At 40.6% G+C, this 13490-nt stretch overlaps 1 protein-coding gene across 1 annotated transcript in view; it reads left to right on the top strand.

The window, feature by feature from the left end:
* Positions 1-7720: 7720 nt before the first annotated feature.
* The window catches only part of LOC109899374 (V-set and transmembrane domain-containing protein 2A), a 29070-nt gene continuing 23300 nt past the window's right edge, over positions 7721-13490 (top strand). The window contains exons 1-2 of the mRNA XM_020494556.2: positions 7721-8440; positions 9590-9759. Of these exons, the coding sequence (XP_020350145.1) occupies positions 8362-8440; positions 9590-9759 (249 nt within the window). The 5' untranslated portion in view covers positions 7721-8361. The remainder of the gene's footprint in view (positions 8441-9589; positions 9760-13490) is intronic.

A 13490-nucleotide genomic window follows, 5' to 3' on the forward strand; every position in this document is an offset into this window, starting at 1 on the left:
TATATTTTTTAACAAGGCAAGTCAGTTAAGATCAAACTCTTATTTACAATGACGGCCTACACCAGCCAAACCCGGACAACGCTGGGCCAATTGTGCGCAGCCCTATGGGACTCCCAATCACAGCCGGTTGTGATACAGCCTGGATTCGAACTAAGATGTCTGAAGTGATGCCACCAGCACGTGGTGACGCAGTGGCGCAGCGGTCTATATCACCTTGTAGTGGGCCTACAATACAGTCCTTAAATGCAAATTGCCATTACATAATGGGGATGTATTCCAAAAAGCTTTCTTACGATTTAAGGAGCTATGTTGTGGTAATATTAGGTAGAAGTTAAATGTTCTTAATGTTCTGAGGACCTCCAAGACAAGGTATCATTTATATTGCATGAACATCAATGGAAAATGATGTTAAACCTTAAACAACTGTGCTATGAACGTCATAACTGACTTATTTGGAAACTGGAACATTTTGCAATATTGTAGGCATGTTTTGTGCAACCTATGTGAATATCACAATAATATTCTTACAACACCCCAGACAACTTCCATAACTGAATTAAATGCTCTGGGAAGCTTTAACACTAGAACAGCCAAGACGGTCAACCTGACCATTTTGTAATTTCAATAACTTTATTTAAATAAGAACCTTGAACCCATCTGCCCTGACTTTTCCTAAATATGCTTATTTTACACTAGCAGTACTTTCAGATATACTGTATTTCATAAAATACAAAAAAAGCTATTACAAAGCAAAATACCCAAACCGCAAGACACAATTTTTTTTATTTATTTCACCTTTATTTAACCAGGTAGGCTAGTTGAGAACAAGTTCTCATTTGCAACTGCGACCTGGCCAAGATAAAGCATAGCAGTGTGAACAGACAACACAGAAGTCAACACATGGAGTAAACAATTAACAAGTCAATAACACAGTAGAAAAAAAAGAGAGTCTATATACATTGTGTGCAAAAGGCATGAGGAGGTAGGCGAATAATTACAATTTTGCAGATTAACACTGGAGTGATAAATGACCAGATGGTCATGTACAGGTAGAGATATTGGTGTGCAAAAGAGCAGAAAAGTAAATAAATAAAAACAGTATGGGGATGAGGTAGGTAAAAATGGGTGGGCTATTTACCGATAGACTATGTACAGCTGCAGCGATCAGTTAGCTGCTCAGATAGCAGATGTTTGAAGTTGGTGAGGGAGTCTCCAACTTCAGCGATTTTTGCAATTCGTTCCAGTCACAGGCAGCAGAGAAATGATGTAAATATCAGAATCCTAAACATCAGCATAAGCATAAGTGCTTGTTAATAGTGAAAATCAGCACAAAAGCAATAATGGCATTATAATGAACATAAGTGTCGATATGACAGTAGTCAAAAATAGTATATTACTGTCAGTTATTGGACGCATTATTTGTGACCTCGCTTGTGCTTACAGTAAGTTGTGCATCTATACGCAACAGTTGGATCTCATTTAGCTGTTATCCCTTGTCCTAACAGTCACCACTGTCCCTTTCACTTGTTTACAACACTTCATACAAACAAGTTTCTTGCACCTGAAACGGATGGCATGGATTCTGTTCCGAATGCATCTGCTCACCTTGCAGTTTCTCCTCCCTGGGATCTATGCTCAATTTGGCTCGCACAATCGCTTGTGTGGAATCTTTGCAGCAACCTTGGCCCTCATACAGTATGTCTCTCATGTAGCCTGTGCCAGACTCATGGTGAAGTCTCTCCGGCTTATGATGTTGTTCGTGCAACAACACATGTGCATTGATAGAAGCCAAGTCAAGCATGTTGTAGAACACAGCAACAGGCCATCTGCGAGCTCCTCGTTCCACCTAATACAGCCATTCCATCTGATCTGAAAACATTATCAGACACTCATCAGACACTCGTTCAATTGCTGCCCGATATGGATCCTTTCCCAGACATGGAAAGCTGTTCAGCATGAATCAGAATAATAATCATCAGCGATGTCATGATCCATTTCTTCCCTGCCATCTGAGTCATTTTTATTCCAATCTTGTAGCATGATCCATTTGTCTGAGTCTTGCCATTGTAAATTACGCACACTCTCACTGTGTAGCCTACTCCAAGTAGTCCTAGAGTAGACTAATAATGCTGCTTGGATTCGGTGGACTGATATAGGGTACACCGTTTTGAGATCATAATTAGAATAGATAAATAGAATAGAATGGCCCGTGCTATTCTTCATTCACAATTGGGGATCACATAATTATGCATCTTTCGTTTCCCCTCGCTCATCAATTCACCCATTCTTCCCCTTTCCTCCCTACCATACTATACTTCATTTATTTCATCTGTTATATGTTTGAAATTAGTTTCAGTATAGTTTAGGTTGAGTTTCGAGGCAATTATCAGGGTGATTATCAACTTGGCAAGGCACATTTAGCTATCGGGAGTAGGAGCTCGGAAGAAGGAGTGGAGTAGGCCAGGGAAAACCATTAAAGAAATTACATGCCCTCTGTCGTGACTTACATTAATCTGATTACTTTTATTTATTTAATCCACTAACTATGTTTAATTGTTACCCGATTAAATTAACCATGTAACAATTAACTCATTAGGAATTTGGGGCACCTCGGTAGAAGTTTTTTAACGAGTTATCATCTCCCGAATTAAACTCTAGAATATATATGTTATATATCGATAACAGTCACTTGTTAATCATGACCTCATATCAGTCTCATTCTGAACAGTCGTAACCTTCTGGATCCGCAAGAACCCCAGCGTTGCTGATTATTCAGTACTACACAAATGTATTTATTTATTTATTTACTAACTAACTAAATAATAACACAGAATACACATACACACTTACATGAGACGAAAGTCCCTAGTGGACTGACAAGATATGATGGCTTATTACACAGAGATGGAGAAGGCTGTGGGGAAATAGAGAGAGAGAGAAAAAGCTACATTTATTGTGAATACATTCTAGGACTGTCTTCACATTAATCATATACCGTGCATACGAACCACCACCAGGTTTTGAAATAAGAATTAATGACTGTATTTATGTGTTGAAGGCCTTCATTCGTCATCTATCTCTGTTGAAACCAAACCTTCTTGAAAGAGGGTTTTGTTGGCATTTCCACGGCCCACTTTTACATGGTCTGATTGTCCACCAGAGGTCACAATGTCCTTCTTCTTAGTTGTCCGGTCTCCAATGAGATTTGTTCAGAACTTGGATAGTGAGAGTTTGAAGAACTTTTACACAGACAGCTGCAGCATGTTCATGTTTGATTATAGTCTGGTGAGTTTATCTTCTTCACCCTGTGTTGTTTCAACCATTTCCCACATGTAGCTAATGCTCCACATTTCCTGGTCTAGTAGGTGAGGTTATCTTCTCATCTAGTGTTGAGGTTGAGAGTTTCTGAGTTTCTAACAATTTCAACGTGTGGACCACAGTCTCACGTCTTCTGGTATGATATGTTCATTCTTACCCATATCCTTTTAAGCACTCTGGTCGAAAAGGGCAGTTCCAAAACGCTGACAAGCTCTCTGACCTCATTTGGGGCGTGGCTACTTAATGGAAAAAGTATCATCAAAACTATGATCTTGTTAGAAAACTAAAACCACAATCTATCTTATTAACAAAACGTATCTTCGTCCTTGGTATTTCCTACACAACATAAAGGATGTAAAGCTGACATACACAATGTGAAAGCTCTTGAAGTTACAATAGTTTCGTTGTAACATTTTTATACCATTTTTAATGACATCACAAAATAGACATTCATGTTCCATAGACCATCTGACATCATTCTCCACATCCGGATGTTTAGAAATATTGTCCCAGTGTTCACTTTTGGACGTCAGAGTTTTTGGGCTGAAACATTCTGGGATCCTTTAAAGAACAGACAAAAAGTGTTCTGGGAACATTCTTTTTTTTCTCTCCCCAAATGGTAGCTACAGCCTTGCCCCATCACTGCAACTCCTGTACGGACTCAGGAGAGGCAAAGGTCGATAGCCATGCGTCTTCCAAAACACGACCCCACCAAGCCACACTGCTTCTTTACACACTGCTCACTTAACGCAGAAGACAGCCACACCAATATGTTGGAGAAAACACTGTACAGCTGCGACCAAAGTCAGTATGCATGCGCCCGGCCCACCACAAGGAGTCACTAGATCGCAATAGGACAAGGACATCGCTGGGCCAATTGTGCGCCTCCTCTTTGGATCTGTAGTGATGCCTCTAGCACTGCAATGTGCCTGCAGTGCCTTAGACCGCCGAGCCACTCGGGAGGCCCTGGGACCATTCCTCTAACATCAGGTGAATGTTTTTTGCATCCTAAAAGAAACATTGTAGAATCCTTCACACAACTGGACAGTTTTGTTTTGTTTTGAGTACATATGGTATCTTTTGTAATGTTCCAACCAGACTGTTCCCACAACCTAATGAAACATTATGGGAACCTTTACATTACAGACAAAATGCATTCTGGGAATGTACTTGAAATCTCATGTACGACTGGCGACAGGTACAGTTGAAGTCGGAAGTTTACATACACCATAGCCAAATACATTTAAACTCAGTTTTTCACAATTCCTGACATTTGATCCTAGTAAAAATGCCCTGTTTTAGATCAGTTAGGATCACCACTTTATTTTAATAACGTGAATTGTCAGAATAATAGTGGAGGGAATGATTTATTTCAGCTTTTATTTCGTTCATCACATTCCCAGTGGGTCAGAAGTTTACATTCCCTCAATTAGCATTTGGTAGCATTGTCTTTAAATAGTGTAACTTGGGTCAAACGTTTCGGGTAGCCTTCCACAAGCTTCCCACAATAAGTTTGGTGAACTTTGGCCCATTCCTCCTGACAGAGCTGGTGGAATTGAGTCAGGTTTGTAGGCCTTCTTGCTCGCACACACTTTTCAGTTTTGCCCACAAATTGTCTATAGGATTGAGGTCAGGGCTTGTGATGGCCACTCCAATACCTTGACTTTGTTGTCCTTAAGACATTTTGCCACAACTTTGTCCATTTGGAAGACCCATTTGCAACCAAGCTTTAACTTCCTGACTGATGTCTTGAGATGTTGCTTCAATATATCCACATAATTTTTCTCCCTCATGAAACCATCTATTTTGTGAAGTGCACCAGTCCCTCCTGCAGCAAAGCACCCACTCAACATGATGCTGCAACCCCTGTGCTTCATGGTTGGGATGATGTTCTTTGGCTTGCAAGCATCCCCCTTTTTCCTCCAAACATAACGATAGTCATTATGGCCAAACAGTTCTATTTTTTTTTCATCAGACCAGAGGACATTTCTCCAAAAAGTGCGATCTTTGTCGCCATGTGCAGTTGCAAACCGTAGTCTGGCTTTTTTATGGCGGTTTTGGAGCAGTGGCTTCTTCCTTGCTGAGCGGACTTTCAGGTTATGTCGATATAGAACTCGTTTTAATGTGGATATAAATACTTTTGTACTTGCTTCCTCCAGCATCTTCACAAGGTCCTTTGCTGTCATTCTGGGATTGATTTGCACTTTTCGCACCAAAGTACGTTCATCTCTAGGAGACAGAACGTGTCTCTTTCCTGAGTGGTATGTTGACTGCGTGTTCCCATGGTGTTTATACTTGCATACTATTGTTGTTGCATACTATTGTTTGTACAGATGAACGTGGCACCTTCAGGCGTTTCGAAATTGCTCCCAAGGATGAACCAGACTTGTGGAGATCTACAATGTTTTTTTCTGAGGTCTTGGCAGATTTCTTTTGATTTTCCCATGATGTCAAGCAAAGAGGCACTGAGGTTGAAGGTAGGCCTTGAAATACATCCACAGGTACACCTCCAATTGACTCAAATTATGTCAATTAGCCTATCAGAAGCTTCTAAAGCCATGACATCATTTTCTGGAATTTTCCAAGCTGTTTAAAGGCACAGTTAACTTAGTGTATGTAAACTTCTGACCCACTGGAATTGTGATGCAGTGAATTATAAGTGAAATAATCTGTCTGTAAACAATTGTTGAAAAAATTACTTGTGTCATGCACAGTAGATGTCCTAACCAACTTGCCAAAACTATAGTTTGTTAACAAGAAATTTGTGGTTGTTAAACAAGTTTTAATGACTCCAACCTATTTTGGTAGAATGCATTAAGTTGTGCAACTGACTAGGTATTCTCTTTAAAAATTTTGTATTATGAGAACATTTGCCACAACCTAAGGAATGTTATGGGAACTTTCACAGAACCAATTTTGGTTTGCTGGGAAAACATTACTGGTACATTGTGTTATTACATTAGCTGTGAACTTTTGGGGAATGTTCTGTGGTGGTTGTTGCAGATGCTGTGCACCAAATTATTGTGAATGTTTTTAGTGTTTTCTTATCAAAAACATTTTTTTAATGTTTTGGGGTTGTTATCACCCTAATGTTAGATTAAAAACCTAACTAGAACTTCATGGGAATCTTAGCTAATGTTCTGGAAATGTTCCCGGTTTGCTGGGTAGGAACATGCTATTTCAGTATGACAAACCATGTCTAAGGAGCCTATTAATATTTCATGGTGGATAGAGGTGTCCTTTGTGTGCAGACACAGTGCTCAGGGCAGACTGTCTGTTTCCCTTGATAATGATGGTGACCTAGCCAACCCTTTGTCATTGACTCCCACCAGCATTACCAGTGTATGGCGCTCAAGGCCTTGTAGACCTCTACATGCTATCAGCATGTTCTGCATGACCAGCTGTCATTAACATGATGACTTCTGGGAAGAGAGAGCTAGATAGAGAGAGCGACAGAGAGAGAAGGTATTATTGTGGAATGCACACTAATGAACGTGGTTGGATGTGAATGTAATTAATTATTGCTAACATCATCACCTTAGAAAAGTGTTTAATTATTTCTGGATGCACTCTCAAAGGAGCTCGTGAAGAATGCTCAGGTTGAGAAAATGGATACTGGCAAGGAGCCAGAGCTGGATGAGCCCCTTTGTGTAGCGTTGCCTGCCCCCCACTGACTATTGCTAGAGAGAGTGCTGATCATCAACAACAGCAACCATAGAGTATATAGCTGGATCTAGGTTTCTATTAAATCTGTATCGCTGAAGGATAATAGATTGTGTGATAGAAATGTAAAGGTCATTTGAAATTGAGCCGACATATGCGGTGTCTAACATGAATGCAGTCTCTGCTAATGCGGGAACGTTGCCTTTTAAATTCAATCACACTGTAAGGCAGAACTTCCACGATATGGTTCGAATAGAGCCCTAAGTCTGATTTCATATAAAATACTGCAGTTTATTATTGCAATAAAGCCAGAATGGGCTGAGCAGGACTTCAACCAGTGACCTGGTGGTGACAAGGAAAGCTCCACTCCAACTTTTCCCCCTCTTTCACTACACTGGTGACAGCAATGGGATTATCTCTCAAATCTGCATTGCAAGTGTACACTTGTCTGCGCTGAGGTTTCGCGCTGGCCAGAAACACATCCTGGGATGTAAGAGAACTACAGCCTCTGGCAAGAGGTCCGGGTCTTGTATGCTTGACCGATACTTGCAGAGTTGCTGGTCCAAGCCCTGTCTGAGCTGTCTCCCCTCAATGGCAAAAATATTGTTTTATAGCCTCTGTACCAGTGGGTCTGATCTGTGCCTGCTTGAGTCTCCTCTGACTGCAAACAGTAGCTATTAAACGTGAGATGGACACACCCACACCCCATACGTAAATGCTTCATGCCGCATACCACTTCAGAATCAGATACTGTTATGATGTTGCTTTGAGTGACAGCTCTCTCAGTCTCTTCAATGATTTGGCATTTTTTGGTTGCTGAGAAAAGTGTGGAGCTATTTTGTTCTCCTCACACAAATCTGGGCTTAAATGCTAAAATTATTACTGGGTTTAAAAGTCGCCTCTCCTGCTGCTGTACTTGATAATAATTTTCAATCTATAATGTTTAATATCTTTACGTTTATTTACATTTGAAAGGAATGTGAACAACGTGGTTTACAGAGGTGTAAAGAGGTGTGTAGACTTACGAACATATCCGTTGAGTCTAGCTCTACTTGTCGCTAGAGCACCAGGCACGCAATCAGCACGCAATAGGGGAGCTGGACACTGACGTTGCATCAACAGCCACGTACCGAGAGCTGGGAACAGAGGCTATTCTTTTACATACTTCACAACACCTTGTGCAGAGCGCGCAGTCGTCAGTCTCTATCCGCAAAGCCCGTGGCAGCGCACATAAAGAACTTCAGAAGCCTTGCTATAGTTCCAGCATGTTACATATTCGGCATTTTGTATCCAAGCATATCCGCATGGCAACAGTTTAATTTGCTGAGCAGTTTTGGAAGATCGTTTTTTCCTCGGCTGATGTGACATTATCCCTTTGGAATGATGTGGACCTCTCGTGACTCTATTGGATTTGTTTTCCTGTCCAGTTTATGTATCCAATTTGGATTCACCTTTGAAGGTAAATTGAAACATATCGTCATAAAACAAGTATATAAATGCTTACCTATCCGGGCTTGTTCTAGGTAAAAACAACCTATAGGTCACATTTGAGTGCGTATAACTTCAGCATTAAAGCTGCAGAGTGCAGACATGAAAGAATGGTTATTACGATTGAAACAAGTAACGAATGCAAAATCCATTATGCTTGGCTATAAAATAAATGCAGAAAAGGTAGCTTACCTAGCATTCACCTAACGTTGCCTAAATGAACAAAACGCAACTGTTGATTGCTTATAAAATGGCATCTAGGTATGATTTAGTATTTATTGTAGTTAATGTCTTTGTATAACTTTGTAGAGTCACAGAGCGCGACATGCATTTAAAGTAACGGATATGCAGAAACAGGGTTGGAAAGCAGAGAGCACCATTGACAGTTCATCTGTTGACATACCAGTGAGATTCTTGATCTGTCCCTCAGTGGTTTCTGTCTACCTTTGAATCTCATCAAACGAAATATGATACATTTGCACGTCTGCCACTGTCTCGGTAAAGATAGTCTGTATCCCTTGCAAATACTTTTTAAGCGCAGTGAGTCTTCCAGGGGAAAACTGTAGGCTACAGTGAGAGTTATTGTGATGTTCAGAGTGTTTTCATGGATTAAACCAGTGTAACATTTGTCAACACTTAAATATATATTCAACATATATGCACTATAGGCTATATTATATAACGTTACTGGTCTTATTTTCATTACACTGTGCGCATGAATTTGGATTATAGTTATTGGAGAGTGAATCTGGCAAATATCTGTTCATGTTTAGTCACTAATTTTTTCATATGTCAATGTTTGAGAATGCTATTTATATGTTAGGAGGCATCCCTTTATTATAATGATGTGATACCTATCGCAGTGACATTTTAGACGCATAGTGGAGCCACGCCATTTCTGAGGATTTCGTTCACTATTACGATCACCTACAATTTAATTATACTGCCATTTGTTGAAAGAATAAGACACACGCATGCCATACACTATCACCATTTTTTACGTTTTCATATCATAAGTTTGTTAGAAATAGGCTATAGTTGCGGAGGGAAAGGCCTCCATTTCAATAGCCCTACGACCAGGGACGCACAGTAATTGACTGACTGTTTCACTCTCTTTCAGGAAAGTTTACGGATATCCCCTCCAATCTAACAGTTAAAGAAGGTCAAAACATTGAAATGGCGTGCGCCTTCCAGAGTGGAACCGCATCAGTTTACTTGGAGATTCAGTGGTGGTTCATTAGAGCGCCAGAAGAACCGAGCAACAGCGAGGAGGAGGATGATGACGAAGAAGTACGTATGGATTTCACTTGCTTCAAATACCTGTTTAAATGTTGAGGACTTTCTTTACAATATGACGCCATGCCCCTTCACATTGCAATCACATCCCTGCATAGTTGCGCAGTTTCACCGAAGCCCATTAGGCACAGACAACGCCGTGAATTCTAGCATGATTGGCTTATCATTATCAAGAATAGCATAGTTCCCATAGCCTACATGAAATGTATTATCTGTGATTCTGTCTACCTGTATTTGACTTGGAACTGATTTGGTGTTTTTATCCACTTTTTAAATTTATCCACTTTTTAAATTATTACATTAAGACTTACTGTAATAACCTTTGACAACAGATTTACATAAAATGCAGTGGGAAAATAATACTGGTCTGTAATCATCTCAGCCTTCTTTACCAAGTGTATTTAACATTAAGTCAACATGTACATTTCCCAGGAACCCAGGGCTAATTTAAGTGACTTGGAAATGTAATCTGGAGTATGTATAAGGCCATACGACCACAGTTAAGTGCATGTATGGTCATTTATGATTGTAGGACCCTCAGAGTCAGCATAGAGCTTCACTGACACGTTCTTGCAAATTGACTCATTATATACAGTAAGCCTGAACAGTGTACTTTCTGAGACCCTACACGACTGGCATTTGTAATGTATTGCTACATTGGACAGCTACCTATGACAGCTTCTCCTTGTGGATAAGGATCAGTTACTTTGTGTCTGCATCTTCTTATGCTCCCTCTATTCAGATGGCTGGTACATTTTAGGGGAGTTTCCTTTGATAAATGCTCATCTTCCTCGCAGTGAAACCACAATGCATAGAGAGAGCCCGTTCTTGGATATCCACATGGCTTTAAAACAGTTATTACTGCTCCTTTGTTGTCACCCATCATCCCCGCATTGCCAAGGCTTTGATCCATTTGGTTCATCACTCTTAGATGTTGGCTGAAGGAGCTATCGACGCACACCACGGCTTTGTAGCTCATATTATCCAATTCTTTTCATGGCATCTGTTTGAAATGACAAGCAGTGGTTTTCTCTCGCAGGGAATGAGGTTCAACAAAAACACGCTAAGGAGTCATAAAGGGGAACTATAAAAGATGCCATAGAAAACAGTAGAGCTGAGACAATTTATGAATGTGGAATATGATTTGAAGTCGAAAAGACATGCACATATAGACTACAGCGTCCAGTTTAGGACAAAAACATAACAATTGAAACACACTTCATGGGTGGGCACATTGACTATAACAAAGTGGCATCACAATGTCCGTTCTCTAGCTCTGTGAGCTATAGTCCCAATGACACTATCATGTGTAGTGGTTGATGGTGCTCTGTGCTCTCTGCTTTGCCTTGTTTGACTGGGCTAAGATGGTGGTCTGTCCCGCTACTCTGATGTTGAAGAGGGGATTCATCTCCTCAAGTCTGGATCTATCGCTATCTGCTTAATCCACAGGTCCACTGTTTGCTATCAAATCAATTTATGGAGTGAATCTTTACAATCCTGTTCGCCGGTAATTCTATTTGGTGTGGGATTAAGGGTAGCTATAAGCAAACGCAAATGGGATTTCCCTTCAAGGTAACAGTTGTGTCTTCCTAGGTTGTTGAAAAGCCTAAAACCATTGATTGACATTGTGTGCCACAGCCTCTCTCAACGAGATAAGATAAGTCTCTCTTTTCTTCTCTGTTAAAGAGGAAGTGTGGTCCAAAGCCTGTGGTCTTGTGGTAACACACCCGCTGCAACCACATATGCCTCCCTACTGGAGACCAGGGTTTAATCCCCGTGTCTCTACTTCTAACCTGTCTCAATAAAACATGAGTCTGAAAGTTGAAGTGTGAAGGTCACAGATGTACAGAACGTCTGTCTTGGATGAAGGTATAGCAGGTCTTTGTATTCCAAGAATTGTAATATGAATAATTCTGGAATTGGCATGATACTGAGAGAATGAGTTTAGACCATTGCAATGTTTAATGAGAGCACATATTTCCTGTTTCAGAAGGAAGCATAAAATCCATAGCTGTACTCAAGCCTCTGGACCTTAGGCTACTATCTCCTTCACCGGCCCTCGCAACTACTGCCCCGAGAGCCTTGTGCCATGTCTGGCCAAGATAATAACATTCAGAGTCAATACAATGCAGAGGCTCCCATCGACCCCGGTCTCATTAAGAGACCGACATACCACTTTAATGGGTGGAAGGTTTCCGGCATCACATGATCAAGATGTGGGTGGTGGGGAACAGGTAGTACAGTAGATTAGGTCCTGCTTACCATCTATTTGTCTTTTTCCCTGCTACTTCACCCTTATTACAGTGTGTCAATAACATTACTGATTTCTCATTTGGAATGGCTCAATTATTGGACCATTAGTGACTTTAGTTGGAGTCAATTCATTTGAAGGGAAGTGTGATGAAGAGATGGGTGAGAAAAAACATACAGAACACGTGAGACAATAAGGATGCAAAGGCTCCTGGGAAATAACAAACGCCACATGCAATTTGAAGGGCCTGGCTGAGTATTATAATTATTGGAACAATCAGACTATGATGGGAGGCCATTGCAGGTCGTCATAGCAAAATGGCTTCTAGAAGATGAATAAAAACAGAGGCACACATTACAAAATGGCTATCAGCACCGAGTTCTATTAGATACTTATCCTCATGGCTAGCGTGGTCCCAATGGGTGTTAGAAAGTTAGTAGTAATTTGAACAGAGCCATCTGTATGCAGCCCATCTGCCGTATCGAGTCCATTGTCACTGACAGCAGCTGAACCAACACAAGGTTTTTCTGTGCTAGTTAATTGATGATTTTAATTTAATAATTTTAACTAATTCCTTTGTTAAATATGTTTAATAATACAGGTCCCCGTTTTGCTTTACAAGTTTTCTCATTTTTGTTGTGTGTAATTCTTCACTTTAATCCTTTGATGATACTAACTACCTGAAACACAAATATGGCATGGAGAATCTCTGGAGTAATCTCCTTTCTCTGCAAGCTTTAAGAACAAAAACTTGTTATAAATCATTATGACAAGGACCAGCACTAACGAAGGGACATCCGTTTCAAATACTCCGCTGCAAATCTTGTACTATAATAATTGTCTCTCAGTGCTTTTTGTCAACATCACACATTTACAGCTTTCACTAGGGGCCCCTCGGGAGGGCCTTGGGGGCCACTGAGGTGGCCACAGTAACTAACTAGTGTGATACAGTCAAAGAGTGTGAGGATGTCTCCGGTGTAAAACTGCCATGTGTTAGGCCAGATTAGTTAGACCACCTGGAGGGGAAATTCACACAGGAGATGGATCGGAGCCACTGGGCAAGTTAGAGGATGTAACAGCAATCTTGTCTTCAACATCCTTCAGAGAATTCCCTGCAGGAACTCAGTCGTGATATCAGTGGATAGGGTCATTGAGTGCAATATGCAATGGTTGCATGACCCTGACCAGTGTCCAATTTTTATTTATTTTTTATTTTTGTTGTCAAAAGACACTAAACAGAAGTGAATTGTAGGAAGGAATATGACTAACAGGCTTGCAGAGCAGCACAGAGTGGGATGTCTCTTGGCTTTATGACCATATTTGGTGAGAAAAGAGAAAGACAATTCTCCATGCATGAGGTACATCTGACTAAACATAAGCTTGAGAAGAGGCTTTGTCTTGCATGCACTACCAGCAGTTTCCTCCAATTCAATTTACTGGATCAGAACAGAACCAGTCTTCTTTGAAGACATCA

The sequence above is a fragment of the Oncorhynchus kisutch genome, linkage group LG11 (assembly GCF_002021735.2).
Source record: "Oncorhynchus kisutch isolate 150728-3 linkage group LG11, Okis_V2, whole genome shotgun sequence".
Classification (NCBI taxonomy): domain Eukaryota; kingdom Metazoa; phylum Chordata; class Actinopteri; order Salmoniformes; family Salmonidae; genus Oncorhynchus; species Oncorhynchus kisutch.